This window comes from Salvelinus fontinalis, chromosome 15 (genome assembly GCF_029448725.1).
Source record: "Salvelinus fontinalis isolate EN_2023a chromosome 15, ASM2944872v1, whole genome shotgun sequence".
Lineage (NCBI taxonomy): Eukaryota > Metazoa > Chordata > Actinopteri > Salmoniformes > Salmonidae > Salvelinus > Salvelinus fontinalis.
The window spans coordinates 32,837,581-32,865,389 of NC_074679.1; the positions used below are offsets into that span (position 1 = coordinate 32,837,581).

A 27,809-nucleotide genomic window follows, 5' to 3' on the forward strand; every position below is an offset into this window, starting at 1 on the left:
AGGAGTTCCCACATATGCTGAGCACTTGTTGGCTGCTTTTCCTTCAATCTGCGGTCCAACTCATCCCAAACCATCTCAATTAGATTGAGGTCGGGTGATTGTGGAGGCCAGGTCATCTGATGCAGTACTTCTTCACTCTCCTTCTTGGTCAAATAGCCCTTACACAACCTGGAGGTGTGTTGGGTTATTGTCCTGTTGAAAAACAAATGTTAGTCCCACTAAGCGCATACCAGATAGGATGTCTTATCGCTACAAAATGCTGTGTGTGCTGTCAAAATGCTGTGAACTCTGAAGCATTTATTTGGCATACAATTTCTGGTAACACCAATGAACTTATCCTCTGCAGCAGAGGTAACTCTGGGTCTTCTTTTCCTGTGGCGGTCCTCATGAGAGCCAGTTTCATCATAGTGCTTGATGGTTTTTGCGACTGCACTTGAAGAAACTTTCAAAGTTCTTGAAGTTTTCAAGATTGACTGACCTTCATGTCTTAAAGTAATGATGGACTGTCGTGTCTCTTTGCTTATTTGGCTGTTCTTGCCATAATATGGACTTGATATTTTACCAAATAGGGCTATCTTCTGTATACCACCCCTACCTTGTCACAACACAACTGATTGGCTCAAACACATTAAGAAGGAAAGAAATTACACAAATAAAAATTTAACAAGGTATTGAAATGCATTCCAGGTGACTACCTCATGAAGCTGAGATGGCAAGAGTGTGCAAAGCTTTCATCAAGGGTGGCTACTTTGAATAATCTCAAATATATTTTGTTTTGTTAAACACTTTTTTGGTTGCTACATGATTCCATATGTGTTATTTCACAAAATAAAGAAAACCCTTGAATAACTAGGTGTGACCAAACTTTTGACAGGCACTGAAGATAGATACATGGGTAGATAACAACCATAAAAAAGTGTTCCACCCATCTGACACGCCCACATAGCCTCTTCTGCCCAACTGAAGATGTGGCATCTGTCTGGTCTCTGTGGTGTGGGAGTGGTGTACGAAACACCTATTTACAAGATCTTACAGAATTGAGCAATAACTACTCTCTGTTTTTCCACTTATTGAGCAATCCTTTCCTGCAGTTTGAGAGGTGAGTTGAGCCTTTGTAACCTTGACTCAGTTTCATGCTGAATGTTTTGTTTCTTTCATCGTCTCCGCTTCTCAAATTCCCAGTCTCTCCTCAGAGACACACAGCTGCCCAAATTCCCAGACAAGCCGGCAGGAAATACCTGATGGCCCTCTCTAACCCCCTGGATTCTCTCTCTCTCACCCTCTCTGTTTCTCTCTCTCTCACACACAAACACGCACACACACACATTCCACATGGAACTACTGAAGAGGAAATATGACTCATTAGTTTGAGTCTGTTTGTCAGAGTGGGGTACCGTAGAGACGGTAATGCTACTATATCCCTGCCTCCACCTTGTCCTGTCCCCGTTGGCTCAGGGTAAGAGCAGCAAACTGCTACCATACAACATAGAGGTTCAAATTTACTAGCAATAATAAAGTCCCAGTAAATCACATTGCAGAGGTTCGGAAAAAAAGTATGTCCCAGAAGAGTCCCAAGAATCACAGTCAAAATGTCAATTCTTTCAACGAATGCTCTCCACATGTTGAACTAGATGCTTGCATGGTTCGAGATACTGAAAACACAACACAGAACTTCACAAACTATTGGAAATTGGTCCAGAGGAAGCTTTGACGGCCAGAGAAACAGTTCTAGTTCTATGACTGCCAACATAATCTACTGTATATCTAGGACTATCAGTGCTTGTGCTTAGGGAATTTTATACTGATCTCCAAATGACTCATATTCATGGGGCAATTAACCCGACCTTACCCCTTATTCTCCAGAATGGTGGATTCATGTCAGTGGTTGATGTTATGATCAAGTTAACAGGACTACAAAGAGTGTAGTGTTTGCTGAAAAGCAGGGAAGCGATGGCTGGTGCAGTACTTTCTGCAACAAGAAAATAGGTGATAGATAGCGAGAGGATTTATAATCTCTTATTCAAAAATCATGGATCACCATTGTCATAGCCACATCCAAGTGTCCCAATAATGACCAAATAGTCTTCAATGATTTCCTTTTGCTAGTTTATTTTCCTCGTGACCAGTCATGAAAGGAGAAAAGGAGGAGAACCTTTTTAAAACTACTGAGACATATTAAACCTGTTCTCCCTGTCTTTGGTGTATAAAAGAGAAACTCTGCCAGGACAAGAGTTAGAGGTCTCTAAAGAAACTGGATGACTCGTACTCAACCAAGCAGAAAACTGGACACACACACACACACACACAGCACACTCAGGGTCTGATTAATGCAGGGGCTTACCGGGGCTGAAGCCCCTGGGCCCAGGCCCATGAGGGGCCCAAGAGGCAGCAGCACAGAAAAAAAATAATCGAAAAAGTCTCAAAAAAATAAATAAGGAAAAAAATACAGTATATATTAAATATTCAGTACAGATTATATATATATATATATATATATATATATATATATATATATATATATATTTACTGCAACTGCCAACCACAATGAGTGTGGATAGCCTGCTGCTGCCTGCTGCTATGCTAATTGTCAGATGGGGACGAGAGGAGGTAGGGGGTCCACATGGATAAGTGGGTGGCCCTGCCTTGATTGGGTAACTGATTCATTAAAAAAATAAGATAAACTGCATAACAAATAAATGTGACTGGTCAATTGTGTCATTCAGGGGCTGGGCCCCCCAAAAATACATATACAAATAACATACTTTTTTTGCCAACCACAGGAATGTTCTCAATGTTCAAAATACACCAGAGAGCATAATTTACCCACAGAGGATCAATAGTTTATAAAAATAATTACTGTGGATCACAGGAGGTTGGGGGGAATGGGCTGATGGTAATGACTGGAGTGGAACCAGTGGAATGGTATCAAATACCTCAAACACATGGTTTCCAGGTGTTTGATGCCATTCCATTTGCTCCGTTCCAGACATTATTATGAGCAGTGGATGAAGTTTTATCACAAGCACATACAGGTAATTGCCAAAATAAAGGAAACACCAACATAAAGTGTCTTAAAAGAGTGTTAGCCCACCACAAGCTGCTAGAACAGCTTCAATGCGCCTCGGCATAGATTCTACAAGTGGACCTAAACAATACCAGGAAAATGCACCTCACACAATTACATATACTTTGTATCCCTCATTTATTCAAGTGTTTCCTTTATTTTGGGTGTTAATGGTATACAGTTGAAGTCGGAAGTTTACATACACTTAGGTTGGAGTCATTAAAACTTGTTTTTCAACCACTCCACAAATTTCTTGTTAACAAACTATAGTTTTGGCAAGTCGGTTAGGACATCTACTTTGTGCGTGACACAAGTCAGTTTTCCAACAATTGTTTACAGACTGATTATTTCACTTATAATTCACAGTATCACAGTTCCAGTGGGTCAGAAGTTTACATACACTAAATTCACTGTGCCTTTAAACAGCTTGGAAAATTCTAGAAAATTATGTTGTGGCTTTAGAAGCTTCTGATAGGCTAATTGACATATTTTGAGTCAATTGGAGGTGTACATGTGGATGTATTTCAAGGCCTACCTTCAAACTCAGTGCCTCTTTGCTTGACATCATGGGAAAATCAAAAGACATCAGGCAAGACCTCAGAAAAAAAATTGTAGACCTCCACAAGTCTGGTTCATCCCTGGGAGCAATTTCCAAACGCCTGAAGGTACCACGTTCATTTGTACAAACAATAGTACGCAAGAATAAACACCATGGGACCACACAGCCGTCATAACGCTCAGGAAGGAAACGCGTTCTGTCTCCTAGAGATGAACGTACTTTGGTGCGAAAAGTGCAAATCAATCCCAGAACAACAGCAAAGGACCTTGTGAAGATGCTGGAGGAAACAGGTACAAAAGTATCTATATCTACAGTAAAAAGAGTCCTATATCGACATAATCTGAAAGACAGCTCAGCAAGGAAGAAGCCAGACTATGGTTTGCAACTGCACATGGGGACAAAGACCTCACTTTTTGGAGAAATGTCCTCTGGTCTGATGAAACAAAAATATAACTGTTTGGCCATAATGACCATCGTTATGTTTGGAGGAAAAGCCGTTTGCAAGCCGAAGAGCACCATCCCAACTGTGAAGCATGAGGGTGGCAGCATCATGTTGTGGGGGTGCTTTACTGCGGGAGGGACTGGTGCACCTCACAAAATAGATGGCATCATGAGGGAGGAAAATTATGTGGAAGGAAAATTATGTGGATATATTGAAGCAACATCTCAAGACATCAGTCAGGAAGTTAAAGCTTGGTCGCAAATGGGTCTTCCAAATGGACAATGACCCCAAGCATACTTCCAAAGTTGTGGCAAAATGGCTTAAGGACAACAAAGTCAAGGTATTGGAGTGGCCATCACAAAGCCCTGACCTCACTCCCATAAAAAATTTGTGGGCAGAACTGATAAAGCGCGTGCGAGCAAGGAGGCCTACAAACCTGACTCTGTTACACCAGCTCTGTCAGGAGGAATGGGCCAAAATTCACAGAACTTATTGTGGGAAGCTTGTGGAAGGCTACCTGAAACGTTTGACCCAAGTTAAACAATTTAAAGGCAATGCTACCAAATGCTAATTGAGTGGATGTAAACTTCTGATCCACTGCGAATGTGATGAAAGAAATACAAGCTGAAATAAATCATTCTCTCTACTATTATTCTGACATTTCACATTCTTAAAACAAAGTGGGGATCCTAACTGACCTAAAACAGGGATTTTTTACGAGGATTAAATATCAGTAATTGTGAAAAACTGAGTTTAAATGTATTGGCTAAGGTGTATGTAAACTTCCAACTTCAACTGTACCTACAGTCGTGAGTCCGCAGTTTGGGCAGCATGTGTGCAAAATATACAGCTTGTGGCCATAGACATATAATCCATAGAAGGGTTTTGGAGCCTCTTACCCGTGCAATTTGACTGTTAAACTCATGGGTAAACTAGCAGTGGGTGCCAGTCCTGACTTGAATGGGAACTGCCATCTATGGATTATATTTCTATGGTTGGTTGCGGTTGTAGGTTTGCTTTTTGCAGATTTCAAAACACAATTGCTGAAAAAAAATTGGTTTGGAAAGCAAATGCCCACTCTTGTCTGTAGAACAAATATAACGTTTTTTCAGGGCCTCCCGAGTGTCACAGCGGTCTAAGGCACTGCATCGCAGTGCTTGAGGCGTCACTGCAGGCCTGGGTTCAATCTCAGGCTGTGTCACAACCAGCCGTGACTGGGAGTCGCATAGGGCGGCGCACAATTGTTCCAGCGTCGTCTGGGTTAGGGGAGGGTTTGGCTGGGGGTGGCTTTACTTGCTCATCGCGCTCTAGCGACTTTTTGTGGCGGGCCGGGCACCTGCAGGCTGACTTCAGTCATCAGTTGAACGGTGTTTCCTCCGACACATTGGTGTAGATTTGGTAGGTCATATTTCGGAGAACGCATGACTTGACCTTTGCCTCTCCTGAGCCCGTTGGGGAGTTGCAGCAATGAGACAAGATCGTAATTGGGGAGAAAAAGGGGGTAAAATACCCCAAAAAAGAGAAACGATTTTTTCTCAACAACTTGCAAATTTTTGTGAACAGCAGCAGTGTTCTTCAAAGTAGCTCATCTTGAGATAATCTATTGCCACAACAAGCACATCGGCCATCACCATGAGTAGCCTATGGCTTCATCTTCATCATTAGTAGCTTACTGTAGTCTATAATATATATATTTCCTCCTAATATTGTACAATCTATGTGTCATTTCATTGGCCTGGGCTATTGTTGGTTTGAAGTCAAGACCAGTTTAATCTTAGTTTGTCAGTGTCAGAGTAGCCACTCATTTCAGTCATTTGTGTGGTATTAAAAAACATTCAACTAGTGTCTTCCATCATGTAAATGAGGTGGAATTGCATGAAATGCATTTTTAAAAGGCAGATTTATTTTCAGACCCTGCCCCCCAAAAAATCCCATGGGTGGAAATCCTTTAAACGCCTCTGCTCAACTGTAGCCTATTCCACATCGCAAATGTTATTATGGGTTTATTATAAAGAGGCTTTTTCTTCATCAGTTAATTTACCACTCATCGAATTGCATCTTGGTGCATGGAGTTGTTTGCAGAAAATTATGGTCTGGGAGGCGCAAAAAAAAAAAAGAAAAGAAAAAAAGCCCTGGGGCCTATGATTTCTTAAACCGGCCCTGGGTACACTCTGTGGGAATTCCTATGGAACACCACACTGTGGGCATGGCTATGGGAATGAACACACTAGCATGCAGGGTGGCAACAGCTGGCATTTGGGGAGAGCAGGCATGTGGTGTGTACATTGACAACATTTATTTAGCCTAATAGGCTACCAGTCAATTAGTGCAGAACTTTGTGCAGTTAATCAAGGAAATATACATACTGTACGTTTCCAAGCAATAATTCCAGGCAATTAAATGAAGTGTTGCAAATATTGGTTTCATGAAAGTTTATAGCCAACAATTGAAAAACAACTTTGGTTGGCCTACCAAAAGAGAGATCGAATGCATTATCATGGATGCATAGGCCTATTCAAGGCCAATATTTAAGATTTGATATCAAGCAAAGTAAGAAAATATAGAAGGACAACAACTATAAATCCTTCTCATTCGAAGGAAAACAACTATAAATCATGGCAAACATTCTTGTTATTTTGGAGGAGTGCTTTTGAGAGTCAAATCAAATCCAGATTGCATTTACGTAGCGCCTACTCCACGTGACTGGCGGTTTGGAAACCTTGCTGTGAGAACCTGCTACTGCTTTTCCATCGAGACAGCAGTTGTGGCGCGCTAGTAGTCTAGCTCTGCGAGAGTTTGTGGCGCGCTGTCTTTCTTTGAAATACGACTGTTGAACGAAATTAGGCTACTTCTATGTCAAACACGACATGCTACCTTTAACTTTGATTAGATAACAGGAACGACTTTGCAAGTGAAAGTTCATGGACTCACGGTGATATCCTTTGAGGCTTTGACGCTTGAACCACACGTGAAACAGTCGCCTAACAAGAAGTGAGTTACTTTTATATTTACTGTTCTGCTTACTCTCGGGTTTTCATATTATGAAAATGTTATATACACATAGCAAGTTCAAATTGTGTGATGAGTTAGTTATCTACGTTTGTACATGGACTTTCGTTCAACTATTAACATTAGAGCGCAGAGTCCTGTTTGTGTCACTCTGTCTTCACGGTGTCTGTAGCAAGATTCAGCTAAATATCTCCTAGAAGTTGTTACTGTTAAAGGCACTTCATTAGTTTACGACCTATTGCACACGTCAAAACATTCATTCAATGGATTATTCAGGATTTGAAGACTTACATCTTGTAAAATGTATGCAAATCAAATCTTAAGTATTTGGGGCTGAAGTCTGACACCAAGTTAATTTCAATGCTACACTGTCTAAGTAAAGTTTGTTCAAATTGTACAGAACATTCGACTATTGCAAAATATAGCTTTCAAAGGCATGCCACTCACAGTACACCGCAACCACGCCGCCTAAGTTTGAAGTCTGATTTTCCCATGCTCATAATTTTCAAACTGAGACTATGGTGTTTTGAACACTAGCCAGACATTGTTCAAACTTCAAATAGCCCCCGATCTGATTTCAGGGAGGCTTTTGTCACAAGCTTCATAGAATGGCAAAAATGTAATTTATGCTCCTAATAATAATGCATCCTGCTAGTTTCATATAAGGATGCTTTATTGCAAGAGCTATATTTTCATAACCTGAAGCTCATTATGTGCTCATCTGTATATTAAGACATTAACTGTGGTTTGAACTTAATATAAAATGTCAGTCAGGCTCAGGGGAGAACGACTGACCCCTCTCATTGAAGCCACGACGTTCAAGGCCGACCACGGTACTGCAGGCACTCTTTGCAGAAAACGGGATCTCCCATTTTATAGGGAATGGGGAAATGGCCATTTTATATTACACCTGATGTATGTCCTTGAACCGATTATTCTTAAATCGCACACAGAATAAGTTATAAGGATCATTTAGTAGCTATTGGCAGCCTGCAGTACCCCGGTCGGCATTCTGCTTGACATACTCAATGAGAGGGGGCAGTACTGAGCTAGCCTGCAACGTCAATAAATCTCCCACATGAAACGACATTTTAAGACTTCCTTGGCTTCAAATGCACTATTTAGTGTTCTCATAGGAACGAATTGTATCACGTGATCGATAGCTTTTTCCATTCATAAATAGTCATTGGTCAGGCTATTGAGAAAGTCATTAATATACGTGGGATTTGATTTGTTTGAATACCACACCCAGCAATAAGGAAAAGTCACATGAGTATTATTGATCATAAGTTTGTTTGACTTTTATGGTTTATAAAAACCCAGGATGTCCTGTTCATATGAAGCTATTGTTGAAAGCAGTAACCTAATGGAAGGTGGTTTTCCATGAGAAAAAACTAAATATTTACCAGGCTAATGGCCAGATACTATTGTGTATGTGTAACAATGCAATGCTCAGACAGCTGATTTGAAATGGGGGTAGTACTTGACTTCAGTTCTCTCACACACCTGCACACACACAGAGAGAGAGAGAGAACATTTTCCACATGTTCACTTTAATAAATACAATCGTGTACCACGTGATCCTATGGAACATTACAAGAAGGAGAATGTAAAACACAGCCAAAAACATGGCTTGCTGAATCTATGGAACATATGTTCTGAAGTTCTGTGTTTTGAAGCACTTGTGGAAACTGTATCGTTTTGCAGGGCTATTGGCCCTACTCCAAAACCATATCAAAGCAATTCATTTGTTATTAGTTCATGCAGATGTGCATGTTGCTGTAACCTTGCTAACCTACAATATTACTCTGTCATAACTTAGTGGCTATCATATTGGACTTGAGTAATATCAAAAACCTCTTAATTTGATGTCATTGCAAAGCAATTAGGCTAGCCCCAAATGTATTATGTAACAAGTCTAACAACATGTCCGTTTTGTTACTACTAATTACAGTAGCCTTCAGGGTTACTCAAATGGCATGAGTGGAAGGTAATGTAAGGTGTGAACCCACTAAAATCAGGCTGTTACTAATCATTTTCCTCTGAACATTGTTATTTTTCCCAGTTCCATAGTGTTTAGGCAAGCTACAATGCTGAGCTTGAGTTTGTATTGGAGCCAAAGCGTGGAAAAAGCCATTTGGAAAGTGCAATACATTTAAGCTGGGTGGTAATTGCTCATTGCAGATAAATCCTATCTCTGTATTGCCAAGTCTCTGACAGGTTGGGGCCATGAGGGGCTGCTGCTTCCACCTTATTCACCTCATCTCTTGCTCTCCTTAATACTACTTCTTATCTCCTAGCTGTTGACCAACCCAATTAACTCCAAATGCACACCACACTCCCATGAAGTATTTAATTACAACATTTAGGCTGCTCGAGTACACCATGAAAGATAGGCTATTGGAAATGATTAGACTATCTAACCTATTACACATGGTGTGATGATTTTGACTGGTTTTTCTCTGAATATCCACTGCCATGCTTGCTGGAAGGGAAAGTGGAGGCACTCCTTTTTTGTGCAATGAGAAGATAGCCGAACTAACGAGGCCAGTTTCCTGTCTTCAGTGGCTCATATAATGGAGAGTGGAACAAAAACAATCCTTGCTAGTTTCCGATGAAGCTTCAACATGGGAACACACTGTCCCATCCCACCACTTGGCTGGAGGATGCACACATGAAATGACATCACTAGGCAAGTGTGTATGGGCAAACAGCCTTAACACACTTTATACAAATTACAAAGCATATTCATGCAAAACCAACACAGCTAAGGGAATGTTCAGTGAAACTTAAATAACAGGTTTCCAATTTGTCATACATCAGCTAGTTTGGACCTTTGTTTGTTTTACAGGTAAGGAGGATCCATTGACACTGTAACTTTGCTTGTAATACTTGCAGTGCATTTGGAAAGTATTCAGACCCCTTCCCTTTTCCCACATTGTTACGTTACAGCCTTATTCTAAAATCGATTTAAATACATTTCTTTCCTCATCAACCTACTCACAGTACCCCATAATGACAAAGCGAAAACAGGTTTTTAGAAATTTTAGCAAATTGAAAACATATCTTATTTACATAAGTATTCAGACCCTTTTGATATGAGACTCGAAATTGAGCTCAGGTGCATCCTGTTTCCATTTTTCATCCTTGAGATGTTTTTACAACTTGATTGGAGTCCACCTGTGGTAAATTCAATTGATTGGACATGATTTGCAAAGGCACACACACCTGTCAAAATAAGGTCCCACAGTTGATTGTGCATGTCAGAGCAAAAAACAAGCCATGAGGTGGAAGGAATTGTCCATGGAGCTCCGAGACAAGATTGTGTTGAGGCACCGATCTATGGACGGGGTACCAAAACATTTCTGCAGCATCAAAGGTCCCCAAGAAGACAGTGGCCTCCATTCTGAAATGGAAGAAATTTGGAACCACCAAGACTCTTCCTAGAGCTGGCCGCCCGGCCAAACTGAGCAATTGAGGTTGAAGGGCCTTGGTCAGTGAGGTGACCAAAAACCTGATGGTTATTCTGACAGATCTCCAGAGTTCCTCTACTGAGATGGTTGTCTTTCTTGAAGGTTCTCCCATCTCTGCAGCGCTCCACCAATCAGGCCTTTATGGTTTTATGGTAGAGTGGCCAGACGGAAACCACATTCAAATGTTTTGACATGATTTAGAAATTAATACCGTGAAGTCCAAGGAACTGTCCGTAGATCTCAGAGATATAATTGTCATGAGGCATATATCTGGGGAAATGTATAAAACATTTTTAGTGTTGAAAGTTTCCAAGAACTCAGCGGGAAATGGAGAAAATATGGAACTAACCAGACTCTGCCTAGAGCTTGGCTGACCAACTAAACTGAGCAACTAGGCAAGAATGCCCTGTGTCAGGGAGGTGACCAATAACCCAATGACCACGCTGACAGAACTAAAGAGTTCATTGGCTAAGATGGGAGAACCTGCCAAAAGGACATCAGTCTCTACAGCACTTCACCAATCTGTCCTTAATGGGAGAGGGGCCAGATGGAAGCCATTACTGAGAAAAAGGCTCATGAAAGCATGCCTGGAATTTGCAAAAAGGCACGTGAAAGATTCTGTGGTCTGATGAGACAAATGTAACTATTTGGCCTGAATGCAAAGTGTAATGTCTGGAGGAAACCAGAAACAGCTCATCACCCATCTAACACCATCCCTACCGTGACGCACGGTGGTGCATCCCCACAGCATCATGCTATGGGGATGCTTTTCAGCAGCAGGGACTGGGAGACTGGTAAGGATAGAGGGAACATGGCGCCAAATACAGGCAAATGCTTAATGAGAACCTGCTAAAGAGTGTAAACAACCTTTGACTGGGGGTGCGATTTACATTCCAACAAGACACTGACCCCAAGCATACAGCCAAAGCAACGCTGGAATGGCTTCAGAACAAGAATGTGAAAGTCCTTGAGTGGCCCAGACTTCAATCCCATTGAAATTCTGTGGAAAGACTTGAAGATTGCTGATCACCATCACTTCCCATCTAACTTAACAAAGCTTGAAAATCTGCAAGGAAGAATGAGAAAAAATCCACAAATCCAGATTTGCAAAGCTGATACAGACATACAAAACACGACTCAACTGTAATAGTTGCCAAAAGTGCTTCTACAAACTATTACACATTTCTAAAAACATGTTTTCACTTTGTCATTGTGTGTGTGTATGTGTGAGAGAGAACCTATTCAAGCTGTAACACAACATAATGTGGAATAAGTCAAGGACTTTCTGAAGGCACTTCAATAGAATGAATAGAACGCATTCAAGTCAATGATGGCATAATGGGTGGACTGGCAGCCTTTGCGAGTGTACCCATTAGAGCAAAGCAGGAAGTGTACCCATCAATATGTGCTATGATTTTGTTGATTTAACTCCATTGACATTACGAAAAATCCATTGCATGAGCCATATCAGTTAACATCATTTGAATTAACATTCTACATTGGCATGGAGAAGATTGCATCATCATATCAAGCAGCTATTGCGAGTGTACCCGTAAGATAACCAGTCAAATTGCCAGGGTTAGAGGTTCAAAGTCCATTATATTCATTGTTTGCTACAATACCTTGCTTGTTTCAGCAAGGGGCAAACATTTTTAGCCCATTGTTAAGAGTCCATATTATTGCCTCCCGAGTGGCGCAGTGGTCTAAGGCATTGCATCGTAGTGCTTGAGGCGTCACTACACACCCGGGTTCGATCCCAGGCTGTGTCACAACCGGCCGTGACTGTGAGTCCCATAGGGCGATACACAATTGGCCCAGCATCGTCCAGGTTAGGGTAGGGTTTGGCCGGGGAGGCATTACTTGGCTCATTGTGCTCTAGCGACTTCCGGTCGTCAGTTGAATGGTGTTTTCTCCGACACATTGGTGCAGCTGGCTTCCAGGTGTAAAGAAGCGTGGTTTGGCGTGTCATGTTTTGGAGGACGCATGACTCGACCTTCATCTCCCCCGAGCTCGTTGGGGAGCTGCAGCAATGAGAAAAGATTAATTGGATATCACGAAAAAGGGGGTAAAAAATGAGTCCATATTATTGCAGAAACGGAGTCAACCGCACAAATGCGGTCTTTGTTAGCTGTTCGTTCCAAACGGTTATGACTGTTATTTTCATGACACTCTTCATCCATAACCGTCGGTTACACGATTATACGGTAATTGTGCCAGTCCTACTACACTGTGCCAGTGTAAACCAATTTAAGATTTGTACTGTTTCTCACCTCACGTGATAGTTTTATGTGGAACTATGCCACTAATGTTTTCAGTGAATGTGTTCTTCTGCAATGTATTTCTCACCTTAGGCCTAGATCCTTCAATAAATATAGCATAAAGAATGTTGTCACCTCGTTTTTTAAAACATTGTGCAGACAGTGACCATTGTGCAATTGTGCAATCTCTCTGCTGTAAGTAATACTCTGGAACAATTTTCACACACCTGTTGTGGAACATTTCAAGTTAATGTAGGTCTATCTTCTACATACTGCATCCATTTCCAGCACAATGTTTTACCTGCCAAACGCTATGCAACTGTATTCCTTTAGAAATAAATAGTATTTTCCCTATATGAATATTCTCATTCCTCCCCTGAAAGACAGCTGTTTTAGAGCGGGCTCCCTCTCATCATCCTTCCTGCATTCTACTCTGTTAGAGGCCCACCCTCTACAAACTCACACTCGAGCAGAGCTGAAGAGTAGCTGTTATTCCTGTTGAGTGTGGAGCGTTCTCTAAGGAATGTGAATGGAAGATAAGCCCCAGGAATGTGATTTCCCCTGCTTATCGCCGTCTCACTGGCTCGATCTGCAAACTGCCATCTGAAAACAACACTGGATGTGGCACAAAGAAAGTTAAACATAACACCTTGGCATCACACCAGGCACGGTGCTCCAACTGTTGGTTGGTTAGTGCACAGATTAGTTGGGCCGTATTTGGGTGGATTTTCATACCGTTTTTGTACCATACCGCACAAAACAATTCAGGCAACAGGGATCTTGATCCAGAAGGGGATTGAAGATTGAATGTCTGTAGTCTGGTACCAGTCTTTGCCACTCTATCTCATTGCCAAAGAGACTGGCCTTTCAGCAGTCTTAATGTTCAATATGCAGCTGGATTTAAGGCGGAGTTGCGCGTTGGTTGTTGGAAATAACATGAATATGTTGATAACCTGTGAGGGTTATCAACTCATCAGTTCTCCTCGATCATTAATGATTGAATGTTCATATTTGAAGATGACAGAAAGGCCAGTTTCTTTGGCAATAACGAGTGGTAAGGAGTGGAATGTTAGCTAAAGAGACTCGTACTTAGGCTAGAATGTCTCTGCTGTAACCAAAAAGCTTGATCTAGCCACTTTCTAGCAAGTTAGCAAAACAAATGCATAACTGGAGCCCTGAGCTGTGTGTATATACTTTATTTGACACATCTTACATTTCTTGTAGTTATACTTCATTTATAGTCATAAACATTGCAATATCATACCGTCTGTATATCAAAATACCCCAGTATAAATGGTATATCGCCCAAGCCTATTTCAAATCCTCCCTTTTCTGAAGGATTCTTCAAAGGGTTGTTAAACCCTAAACTTTCTCCATTAACTGTAAATGTCAGAGGAAAGTAGCTGTAACAACAGCATTCCAAATTTCTCACTATACCAAAGATTAATCATAAACAATCAGGAATCAGTTGTTTCTTGATTTTTCTGGTTGTTTTTTAAATCAGTGTTTGGCAATTCTGGAAGATATCAAACTAATTGAACTGGCTTTGTGGTAGCCTCCGCTTTTGCTAATCCTGCACCTGTCCTATTGTTGTGAAGCTCTCTCAGCCTGGCTGTTGTGCCAGAATTCTATTGGCCTGTGTAAAGAAGTAAGCAGGGAAAGGAGTGGTGGGGAGTGCTGAAAGTTTTGGCTGTGGGCTAAAGTGAAGCACCCTTACTCAAGAGGCCTCTGGAGGGCCGTGAGCTCTGGCTGAACAGATTTCACGTTAACACGCTAAGCAAAAGGAGAGACTGCATCCGGCACCGACCCCTCCTTTCACCTCTTGGCGAGGTACAGTGATTTAAGTGTTTCTGGGAAGGGAGGGATTGTCACTGGAAAATGGGGTGACAGACATGGTTACAACGCAAGTCTCGTTTTCAGTGTCGTAAAAATACTTTAAAGTATTTTTGGGGGGGTATCTGTACTTTACTATTTATTTTTTACAACTTTTACTTCACCACATTCCTTAAGAAAATAATATATTTCCAAAAGTAGTCATATTTTGAATGCTTAGCAGGATAGGAAAATGGTCCAATTCACACACACTTATCAAGATAACATTCCTGGTCATCCCTACTGCCTCTAAACAGCCATCACTAACATAGAGAGTCTGCTGCCAACATATGGACTCAAATCTCTGGCCACTTAAATAAACAGACTTAATAAAGGTATCACTAGTCACTTTAAATAACGGCACTTTAATGTTTACATATCCTACATAACTCATCTCATATGTATATACTTTATTCTACACCATCTACTGCATCTTGCCTATGCCGCCCGCATGCCATCGCTCATCCATATATTTATATGTACATCTTATTCATCCCTTTACATTTGTGTGTATAAGGTCGTTGTTGTGAATTTGTTAGATTACTTGTTAGATTTTACTGCATAGTCGGAACTAGAAGCACAAGCATTTCGCTACACTCACATTAACATCTGCTAACCATGTGTATGTGACCAATACAATTTGATTATTATTTGATTAATATATATAAAATGGTCCCTTCTGGTTTGCTTAATATAGGACTTAAAAAGGATAATTATATTATAGCAATTATGTTTACTTAAGTATATTTAAAACCAAATACTTTTAGACTTTTACTCAATTAGTATTTAACTGAGTGTCTTTCACTTTTACTTGAGTCATTTTCTGTTAACATGTATTTACTTTTTCTATAGTATGACAATTGGGTACTTTTTCCACAGCTGGTTTTCACCATTGCCAGGCAGTGTCGGAATGTGAGGCTGATGTAATTCAAACCATCACTGAAAAGTGAAATCCACCCTCAATCTCCAAGGTCCTCCCTTCCATCCCTCACGCTTCAGTTGCCCACCTGAGGCAGGATATAGACTCCCCACTGTCTGCCGACAGCTTTGGGAGACACAGGGAGCCTTCTCTCTCTTCATTTGATTTGTGTTTGAGGCCATCTTTCAAAACAAAATCGAAGTTTTCATATGTTTTATTCATACGCGTAGGTGCTTAATGAAGCGTATTATTCCCACTATTATTAATTTCATTTAAGTTCTGAATTACTAGAGAATCATTTGTACAGAGATTGGTGGGCACCACTGGGCTGAAATGGTGGAAGAACAAAGTGTTTCTGTTTTTTATAGGAAACTGAACAAGGCCCTATCTGTCTGTGTGTACGCCTGTGCCATTTAAGATTAGGTAGGACTAGGGTTGCACATTTTGGGGAATATTCAGGGGTGGAAACTTTCCGTGGGAATTAACGGGAATATATGGGAATTAATATTAATACCATTTAAATGTAGATGTTTTTTGCATTGGATATATTTACCATATCATATGGAGACATAAACCTTTTACCTTATCATAAGTAGACATAATTGCAAATGATTAAATCCTTCCACTAAAAATGATCAAACTATTTTAGTTATGAATTGAACATTAATTAAATGAGTTGATTCTTCACATGGGATTATTTCACTGAACAACAAAAGGGAATATTGAATGATCCCCAATGATCCATCCCATCTCCCAAAAACGTTTTCAACATACATCTGTAAAATGATAGTCTAGAAACTAAAGCTTTGGTTTCTTCCCCTCAGGCTTCCGTGTCTTCTCCCTGGACCTCAATGTCCACCTCTTGAACATCAGTCTCTGAGGCCTCATCTTCACTGTCACTTTCCAACCTTGTTGAGGATGGCTCGTTGTCAGGCTCAAAAAGCCACACATTTGCCCGGATGGCCACCAATTTTTCAACCCTTGTATTGGTCAGCCTGGTGTGTGTTCCCAAACACGGGCCAGTTGTGCTCTGAGGTGGCTGATGCTAGTGGGATTTGGAGGATGATGGAGGCAACCGGGGAAAGAGCCTCAGATCCACAAAGTCCCTTCCACCAGGTTGCTGATGAGATATGTTGGCACGACTGCCATATTGCATCCATCCTAAAGCCCTTGACTGGAAGTGTACTTCGCCAGACTGCCAAGAACCTTGCCCTCATCCAGGCCAAGGTGGCGAGACACGGTAGTGATGACACCATAGGCCTTGTCGATCTCTGCACCAGACAGGATGCTCTTGCCAGCATACTTGGGGTCCAACATGTACGCTGCGGTGTGTATGGGCTTCAGGCAGAAGTCTTCATGCTTTTTGATGTATTTCAGAACTGCAGTTTCCTCTGCTTGGAGCAACAGTGAAGTGGGCAGGGTAGTATGGATTTCTTCTCTTACATCTGCAAGCAGTCTGAACTTCAGACAGGATGGCATTGTCTCCCTCAATCTGTGCAATGGCTACTGCTATAGGTTTCAGGAGTTTCAGGCTGCTTATCACTCTCTCCCAAAATACATCATCCAGGTGGATCCTCTTGATGGGGCTGTCCATATCGGCAGACTGTGATATGTCCATTTCTTGGAGAGACACCTTCCCCTCCAGGACCCTGTCAAACATGATGACAACACCACCCCAACTGGTGTTGCTGGGCAGCTTCAATGTGGTGTTCTTATTCTTCTCACTCTGCTTGGTAAGGTAGATTGTGTGGTGTAACTTGCTGACCCTCACATACCTAACCATTTCCTTGGCTCTCTTGTAGAGTGTATCCATTGTTTTCAGTGCCATGGTGTCCTTGAGGAGCAGATTCCATGCATGAGTAGCACAGCCAATGGGTGTGATGTGAGGGTAGGACTCCTCCACTTTAGACTAAGCAGCCACCATGTTTGCAGCATTGTCTGTCACCAGTGCGAGTACCTTGTGGTCCAAGGTCATTGATGACTGCCTTCAGCTCATCTGCAATGTTGCTTTTTCTTCTACATTAGCTGCAGTGAAATGTCTCTACATATCACATTGTGCCCGTGGCATTTTCTTGTAAAGATTAGTTAAGCAGTTAGATTAAACAACTCATTTTTTAAGATGTTTTAAAATGAAACGTGTATGGAAACCGGTGAATTAACACTCCTCAGTTAGCAGGCTCAAGCAAGCTAAAACCCACATGGTAGCAAGAACTAACTAGCAGAAATTGTTAACAAGTTAGAAATTATTTAACACACTTTGCTGTAGGCTACTATTTACTAGTTGACAAAAAATCATGTATGTTAAATACAATATATTCACCCCACCCAGTATTGTAATCAAAACTTACCAGAAAGCATGTAGTCCTTGGCTCAGACAGTGTAGTAGTGTGGCCTCAAGAGCTTCTCATTAGTGTGCAAGATCTTGAGAATCAGCTGTGCATGTGATGGAAGAGTGCACTGCACATGTGATAAAAGAATGCACTTTTATGAGCATGGCATAATTTTTGGGAATGTAGTATTATTGTTATTATTATTTGTATTTTATTTTTCTCCCCAATTTCGTGATATCCAATGGTAGTTACAGTCTTGTCCCATCGCTGCAACTCCCGTACGGACTCTGTAGAGGCGAAGGTCGAGAGCCATGCGTCCTCCGAAACACGACCCTGCCAAGCCGCACTGCTTCTTGACACACTGCTCATTTAACGCCAATGTGTCGGAGGAAACACCATACACCTGGCGACTGAAGTCAGCTTGCAGGCGCCCGGCCTGCCACAAGGAGTTGCTAGAGCACGATGGGACAAGGACATCCCGACAATGCAGTGCCATAGACCACTGCGCCACTCGGGAGGCCCCTACATGGCCTTATTTCTATTACTTCATATTGGATGACTCATTCATATTTCATTCACCCAGCTCAATGTAACATCAATAGGTTTAGGCTACTACATGTTCATGATACTATACCCATCATGAGGTTCTACAACCTAGTCTTCGAATGAAAGTTTACAACGTAGGTGCACAGGTCGAGAGAGAAATTTGAGTAGCAAGGTGACAGACGGTGACACATTCAATACCACCTTGCACACACTTCCCTGCATCTAGCTGATCTAGGGTTTAATCATTAGTCCAACAATTGGAAACAAGAGTTTCTATTGGACAAATTCAGATATGTTTATCCCTGTTCTGTCTGCTTACGTTAAACATTTTAACAGAATCGCCGAAATGAATACACCCCTGATCACCCGCACACACACTTCACTTTAATAGCAACCACATATAAACCGCATGGTCACTTTGCTTGTTGTATATTTCCTTCTCGCATCTACACGCACTCCTCCTCTCACCTTTTCTCTTTGCTTGTGGACTTCAGTGCCCAACACAACAGCTGTCTGTGACCAGGCGAAAAACCTTTCCAAGCCAAACCTTCATACTATAACCAATAACCGCTACACACAGCTTACATCGTTGTCACCATATTAGCTAGTCATAGTCAACATAGCTACTAGAACTAACGTGTTAGTAAACTCACTACAATCATGCAGTACAGCAAACAGTTAAGCAGTTACACTTGTGGCCCCGGTGGTAATAAATGTGATAAAACCAAAAGTTTACCTTGACTTGGAAGAGTTCCAGTGTTGGGTAGCCTTAGCCAGCTAGCTAACATAGCATCCCTCTCTGTTTGAGCCGGCTGTTTGAGTAGGCTAAACTAGCTAGCTGCATTTGCTAGCTGTGTAAGTGAAAAAATACAATGGTCTTGCTTCATTTCTAAAGAAATTAATTTGTTCAAAACTGTTCAACTTTTGTCTTTCTGTCTCTTGAGTCAACTATACACCCCATTTCATGCACTGCAGTGCTAGCTAGTTGTAGGTTATGCTTTCAGTACAAGATTAATTCTCTGATGCTTTGATTGGGTAGACATGTCAGTTCATGCTGCAAGAGCTCTCATAGGTTGGAGGGCACCCTCCTGAAGTTGTCATAATTCCTGTGTAAATATGGAAGGGGGTGAGAACCATGAGCCTCCTAGATTTTGTATTGAAGTCAATGTACTCAGAGGAGGACAGAAGCTAGCTGTCCTCCGGCTACCCCATGGTGCTACCCCAGGGAGTGCTGTTGAGGCATCAAGTGTGTTTTTATCAATTTGTTGATGTGAATATGTAGAATAGTTTTATCATTTTTTAAATTTTACTTTTACATTTAACTATTCACATTTTTATGAAATTCACTGAGGAGGATGGTCCTCCCTTTCCTCCTCTGGGGAGCCTCCACTGGTGTATGCACATGTCTGTAGATTTAGGTGTTGGATGTTTTAAACATTACAAGGAAAGACACTTTTGTTGGCTAATTGCTCTCAAAGAACTCTTGGCTTGTATGGTGTTTACTCTGAGAGAGACAATTTGCTTAGAGCCTCGTCTGCTGATGTTTTGAAATGCCATTTGCTGAGCTGGAATGTTTTACTGTTTGGTTTTTAGGCCAGTTAAATTGTGCCCTGTGGATAGGTGTACCTAGCAGTAGAAACAGTTACTGTGCCAATGCTTAGAACTAAATCTCGCCAGATGCAGCACCATTCATGATTCAGAAATCAAAATGTCTGAAAGTAAACAATCCTGTTTTTTCTGGATGGAATCTCGATGTCTCTTGACGTTTCATATCACCTGTTGTATTTATTGTTCTCAAAGAAAGACCACAATGTTTTTCTAGCTGGACTGTTGAAGATGAAGAGATGGGTGTTCAGTGTTTCCTCTATCTCAGAGCTTCAGATAAGTGTTTGGCAGTTGAGGAGGAGAAACAAGGAAACAAAATAGTTCCACAGAAACATAATCCGCAGCGTTGGAAGCTTAACCTTGATGTACAGTAGTTTGTTTATCTGGTTTAATAAGTCAACTGTTCTTCCTCCATCAAAACTACAAAAAGCTGTTAGTGTTTTCCCTACAATTAATTAGTCTTGGCAACGCTTCTAATGCTGCGGATTATGTTTCTGTGGAACTATTTTGTTTCCTTGCTTCTCCTCCTCAACTGCCAAACACTTGAAAAACAGTTATTTTGGGCCTGCTTATTAGAAATCCAAATTGACGATGGCAGTGTTGCTATGCCTCCTCTGAGTCGCCTAATTCATGTAGCATTTGTTGTGACGGACAGTTATATTTTTGTATCACCAGTGCACCACCTCCGTGTGTGTGTGTCTGGCTGAGACGATGATTAAACGCCATAGTTCTCTGGAGAGCATTTGGACACAATTAAACGCTGTTGTTTATGACTGCGTCCTCCATTAATGTAACCACAATTGCACTGTCTCAGCACTGCTTTCTCTGACACGATCAGCAAAGCACATTGTGTTTGAGGACCTGGGTGTTCCGTCTCATTCGATGACTAGCTGCCAGTTTATAATGTGAACAAAGTTACATTTAAAAGATATATTTCAAGTAATGTCAAATGTGATGACTGTTCAATGGCAATGAGATGTTTCTGAAAAGTTTCCTAACTGAAGTCATTAAAATTTTGCAGCAGATGTTGGAGGGAACATTGCCTGTGTAATATTAAGAGAGATGTTGATATTTGCACCACTCCACTGAAACGATGGCCTGTCTTCCATATTGGAGGCGGTCACTCATTCTGTCATTACATTTTTTTATAGGGCCATTTATTTTGGGGAGCAGAATGTTTCTGAAATGAGATTGGAGTGGTCTTTCTGACGCTGGGGACTGGAAAAGCACAAAGCAGTCAGATGTAATGGCCATTTTTCTTTTATTTCTTCCGGGACTGATCTCTCACTGCTTTCGCAATGTGATTTTTGGGTATGTGATTTCTTCTGACATGTAACAAAGACATTGTTTCTACCAGTGTGTCTTTTCCTCCCTTCATAAAAAGAATAATTCAGTGATATGGGCTGGACTGATTGATTTAGGCTACAATGTTCTGGAGAAAGTTTGCATTGACAATGCATGATTTATGTGAAAGTGAGAGCTACAGGTAACTGCCAAAATAATGGAAACACTTAAGTAAATGAGGGATACAAAGTATATTGAAAGCAGGTGCTTCCAGACAGGTGTAGTTCCTGAGTTAATCAAGCAATTAGCATCCTATCGTGCTTAGGGTCAATTGTAAAAATGCTGGGCAGGCAATTATTTTGATCATTGTTTTGGCTACAATGGCTATGCCCCAACAAGATGACAATGCCCCCATCCACAGGGTACGAGTGGTCACTGAATGGTTTGATGAGCATGAACATAATGTCAACCATATGCCATGACTGACTCAGTCACCAGATCTCAACCCAATTGAACACTTATGGGAGATTCTGGAGCGGCACCTGAGACGGCGTTTTCGGGGTCACCTTATTTTTTTCATTGTGAAGATAGATTTCTTTGCAGCTGCAGTGTTTTAAAACAGCCTATCACTCGAATGTTGTTGTATTAAATCAATGCATGCGCAAGCACTCTCGCAGTCTTCCTCAATTAGATTCAAATTGCATCCAAAGTAGATCATCCTGTTCAAGATTGATATATGCATATATATATATATATAGATGTCCTCGCTTACCTCTTTCAGGTAATACCTTCAATGCAGCATTAGCCTTCTATTTAGCTAATTAATGATGGGTTATGCATAATAAGCTTCTAACTTATAGCCTCTGTCTCTTCTCCTCTGGCCTCTCTCCTTTAAAAAAGCTCCTTAGCTCTTGGAGTCCCATGCAAGAAAAGCTAGACTAGAATAGCTTGTCGGACATTTTTTTGTGTATTTCTCATAGCAATAGACTATTCAAAGAGGGATGCAAGCTCGTGTTTGCTGAATGTTAAATACAGCAGCCAATAGAACTCACGGGTAGTTTGAAAGAAGAGCGAACGCGCGATGGCGGTAGGCGAATGCATTCATTTATTCAGACACATAACCATTCAATCTTCGTGAAGAGAAGTGAAAGCCATCAATCTAATTATAGTCCTATTATACAAGCATGTCATTAGAATAATGAAGATGAGGACAACAAAACGTATTTAACTGTTGTGAGGAAAGAATGAAGCAACAATAGAAGAGGTAGGCTATAACATTAGGGGCAATATTATAAAATGTATATATGAGTCAGCCTCCTAATACAAATAGGCCCTATTATATTTTAAAATCAAATTCTCTAGCCTATACTTATAACTGTGTAGGCCGTATGTAATGCACCAGAATCCGCATTTGACGCACCAGAAAGTTCTGTCCCAACTTTATCATGAGTTGGACTGGAATTATGCACCTCCTTCATGTAATACAGTTCACACTCAATAAGATTAGCCTACTGGAGCTTGTTTAATTTATTTACCCAAGAGAGCATATAGCTAGCTACATCAATGGGCTTTTATGTTTTTATGACATGCGTAAAGCCTATAAATCAAATGTATTGGACAATCATGTAGACAATCATGTAGGCTTTTTTTGGGCTTGATTTCATAAAATGTATTTAATGTATAGCTTATCAGGCTCAGGAAGCATCAGGCTTGATTTAAAAAAATATATATTTATATGCTTCATATCTTTTTGAATTACACTTCCGGTTTTGGCAGGAAATACTGGGCTACCCGGGAGAAAAGAGATTTATTCTCAGGATGCAACATTTGTAAAATACTGGGAAAATATTAAACCCTATAACCTTACCCCTTCCACCAAAGTCAAACAGTAACACTCACCAATGATCTTATCTCTTTCCATCCACAGAGGAGCGCTGACGACCTCCTCTCCATCTACCCTCTCTCTCTGCGACTCTCCCCCTCCCCCAATATGAGTGCCAAGTCAGCCATCAACAAGGCGGTGTTCACGCCCCACGATGAGAAGATGCTTGCAGCCGTGCAGGTGAAGAGGAGGACCAAGAAGAAGATCCCCTTCCTGGCTACTGGAGGACAGGGAGACTACATGACCTTCATCTGCCTCTCAGGTACTACAACCCTCATTTTTCACCTTTTTCATTTATTTGTCTTTCCTCTTTTTACCTCCTATCCTTTCCTAGTTGTACCTCTTTTTCTCTCGTTGTTCTGCCATTCCTCTCTTTACAGTCTTGTGTTCCTTTCCTCTCTTCACATCTGTGAGTGCTGGGGCTCCTGGGGCTCCTGTGCTGATGATGACTACTCCAGACTGACAGGTTTCCCTGTAGCATTGTCTGTGGCATGTGGCTATAATGTCCCTGCTATTGACAGGTTTTTTGATGGCAGTGGTATGAGTGTGTGTGTGTTTATTTGTATGGATGTGTGTGTGTGTTGGTGGCCCGACTAGAGGGTGCTGTGCTGCATCTGATCGAACGTGTGCCCAGAGTGATTATCCTCACTGTCAATGTTATCAGCCTGGAATTGAGGTAACATGCTAGAGAGACCACAGTCACATTGCAACACACGTCCCCTTCAATTCACCTTCTAATACGCTCTCTGAAGAGCCTGTTTACTGTTGCTGAGCCAATATAGCAAGACCCTTAACCAATTTAGGGGTTAAATGGATGACATTTACTTTGAAATATATACTTTTTTTAAACTGAAATTGGGTTTAAAATAGTTTCTGAAAGATGTTCTATCCTCTGAAATATTGCACTCTTAATCAGTCATGCTCATTAATATATGAGAGATCGAGAGGAACGGGTACAGAGCATTTTTTACTAGGCTAAATTACATTTCTTTAACCCATTCTGCAGTCCTATTAAACCATTCTTTGGCAGCATAATTATGTCATTATCTCAAGGTCTCAACTCATTTAATATGGATAGTGTGGGGAATTGATCTATCAGTTACACGCAACCTTGAAGGCCAGAACTACCTCGCTGGTGCCACCGTGTCAAGACTCAATGTAGTTTCCCAGTAAGTAATTACAACATGGTGCAATATGACAGTTGACACTCTTTTTACCCTGATGTCTCTAGTACTGTACTGCACTCCTCTTCACCAAAATATTTTAATATGTTATTATTATAATTATTCTTTTTAAATATTAGGCACCTTTCTTAGACCTTAAGCACCTACAAATTCGTAACGTGTTGTACGAAGTGGATTTGTAACATATACGAATTGCAAGGAGAAAAATAAATATTGATATATGCAGCCATGCAATCTCCTTAGGTAAACATTGGCAGTAGAATGGACTTACTGAAGAGCTCAGTGACTTTCAACGTGACACCGCCATAAGATGCCACCTTTACAAGTCAGTTAGTCACATTTCTGCCCTGCTAGAGATGACCCGGTCAACTGTAAGTGCTGTTATTGTGAAGTGGAAATGTCTAGGAGCAACAATGGCTGAACCGCGAAATGCCACACAAGCTCACAGAACGGGACCGCTAATTGCTGAAAATCGTCTGTCCTCAGTTGCAACACTCAATACTGCGTTCCAAACTTGCATAGTGCCAACTGTAAAGTTTGGTGGAGGAGGAATAATGGGTTGGGGCTGGAGTTTGGGTAAAGCCCTTTCCCGTTTAAGCATGACTATGCCCCAGTGCACATAGCGAGGTCCATACAGAAATGGTTTGTCGAGATCGGTGTGTAAGAACTTGACTGGCCTGTACAGAGCCCTGACCTCAACCCCATCGAACACCTTTGGAATTAATTGGAACGCTGACTGCGGGCCAGGCTTAATCGCCCAACATCAGTGCCCGACTTCACTAATGCTATTGTGGCGAAATGGAAGTAAATCCCTGCAGCAATGTTCCAACATTTAGTGGAAGAAATAAGAAATTAAGGAAGTTGTGCAAAATTGTCAGGGCCCATTTTGGCTTGTGAACACTACTTTCAAAACTCCTGGCTGAAATTATTCAAAACCTCCTATAGCGTCACTTTAAATATCACTGTAAATATGTGATGCAAAAACTGTGTTGATGGGAGTTGTTGGAGGGGGAAGAAGATGAATCCTCCGTTTGTCCCACTGACTGCTATAATGTGAATGGATGCACATTCACAATTCCATTCTGGGTTCCTTGTACATGTAGCTAGGTCTACTACTACATCTTGTAAGGGTTGTGCTTTGTGGAGCATCACAGATCCTGTCCCTCTATATGGCTCATCAGCTTGTAGGAGCTGTACACATTCACTACCAACTAGGCCAGGCCTGGGCAATTATTTTCCATGGAGGGCCACATAAGAATATATTTTTGCCATCGCGGGCCAGGCTCATATTACAGGACTATACATCATGTGTATGACTGTGTTGGCAGATATATCTACTGTAAATCACATCCAGATATGCTACATATTTCACTTTTTTAACATGCACAGAAATCAACCACATCCATGTTCTCATTTTGGTAGGTCATTTCATTATTAAACATGCAATGAACTACACGGAGGGAAAAGTACACTGTGCATTCAGCACCACGGACAGAACTCTTGTTAACGGGTATGAACAAACACACAGAGAGAGAGCTCTACATTACATTTAAACTACTCAGTGTGAGTAGATGATGTGTGAGTAAATGATGGGCACTGACTAGAGCGGTGAAGTCAGGTACAGTTTCTGACGTCGTTATGCGCAGGATTGCTAATAGGTGAGAGTCAGTAAGAGATGATCTGTGCCTTTTTATTTCATCACTGAACATGTCTGTTCACATACGTAGGTTGACCCAAACAGTACAAACATCTTCTGGGCATGACTCTTAATCTTTGGAAAGTTTTGTTCATCGAGAGATGCATAGAACCTCGTCAGTGACATTGTTTTGAATAGTTCTCCTATCACTGCATCAGACTGAAGATTGATAAGCTCAAGTAGCAGGTCAGTGGGAGCGTTATCCACATTGAAGGTGAAAGGAGAGGAAACCAACAGCATGTCATTTTCCAACACTTTGAAATCCTCAAAACAATGAGAGAACTCACTGTTCAAAGCACGTAGCAGCGATGTATACTTCTCCCGCTGGTCATCTGATAGAGAACAGACTAGTAGTGTCGGAAGGTGGGTGAGATTGTTGGCTTCTACTTGGCGGGTCAGGAGGAGTAATTTTCCCTTGAAGGCTTTGACAAGGCTGTACATGTGATGTGCAAACTACTTCCCTTGTAGTTTGGAATTAATTTCATTCATGAGGGCCATGATGTCCACGGTGAAGGCAAAATCATCCAACCATTCTTTATCTTGCAGTTGATACTCAGCAATCTCTGACTTCAGATTGGCACTCCACCAACGTTCAGTCAATAAAATAAACTAACATAACTCAAGTAGCAGATATAGGATATGGTAGAAAGAGTATGTGGCCTTTTCTGTAGTCGACAGGCTGGAGGTAAAATATATGATGTAATAAGACGAACACTTTTTACATAATGCAGGTTTCTCCGATCAAATGGCCGAACCTAAATGGACATTATGGAATGGAGGAGTTTCACCCCATTGTCATGATCAGTGGTTTCAAGTTTGAATCCGTAATTCTTTTTGACAAGCTGATCATGGCGAAAAAGAAAATACTTCTGCATTTTTGGCTGTGTAAACGCATTGCAAATAGGCTCGCGATAACTCCTGATAAGGTTGGGTAGCTGATATTCAGTGCTTAAATAGCCAACTTTATTAGTCATAGGAATCAGGACTAATTAAGCCAGTGCAATGGGCCATGTGGATGGGCATTCATAAAATTCCTTTGTGCTCTGACGTGGTAGGCCACACCCTGGTCTAGCCCGGATGTCGTTTTTTGGTGCTTTACAGACGGTAGGCTTACCACATAGATAGCCATTCATAAAATTATATTTCAGGAAACACTGTAGGCTATACCTCAATAAGCACGGACCGATGCCTTTTGGCTGTCACTTCCACGGACATTGGTCCAGACAATCTAAACCAATGATAGATGTTTATGTTTGGTTCAGATTTTGTCCGGTCTAGACCAGCCTTGATTTGGTCCAAACATAGACCTCTATAAATTACTTATTTTCAACTTTTATTCAGAACCGAAAATTAACCTGATTTCAACATCCGGATTTTTTTGTTGTTGAAAATGACGACCAATCGAAAGAACAGCTGACTCTTTGTTGACCACCATTTATGACATTTTTTGTCAGGGAAAGCCATACTTCTGTGCGTGCTTGTGTGTGTGGGAAAACCTCAAGGATGCGTTGACAATGCCATGACTGCTGCTCCAGTGGTACAGAACAGTAGGCAGTGAGGCTCAGGGAAATACAGAGGCACTTTTATTATGTAAGAAGCTATTGACACGCCTTTGGTACAGTAAGGCTGCTGTGTTGACATGGACACCATACTGACCTAGGATCAGTGTGCCCAGAGTGCTCTACT

General features: G+C 41.3%; 1 protein-coding gene across 2 annotated transcripts in view; it reads left to right on the forward strand.

Annotated features, from left to right (window-relative positions):
- The first annotated feature begins 6,778 nt into the window (after positions 1 to 6,778).
- The window catches only part of LOC129811835 (syntaxin-binding protein 6-like), an 84,805-nt gene continuing 63,774 nt past the window's right edge, over positions 6,779 to 27,809 (forward strand). Inside the window, exons 1-2 of one of the 2 annotated variants that reach the window (XM_055863490.1) lie at positions 6,779 to 7,056; positions 23,289 to 23,505. In XM_055863490.1, the coding sequence (XP_055719465.1) occupies positions 23,352 to 23,505 (154 nt within the window). In that variant the 5' untranslated portion in view covers positions 6,779 to 7,056; positions 23,289 to 23,351. The remainder of the gene's footprint in view (positions 7,057 to 23,288; positions 23,506 to 27,809) is intronic. The other variant, XM_055863491.1, reaches the window with a different exon arrangement.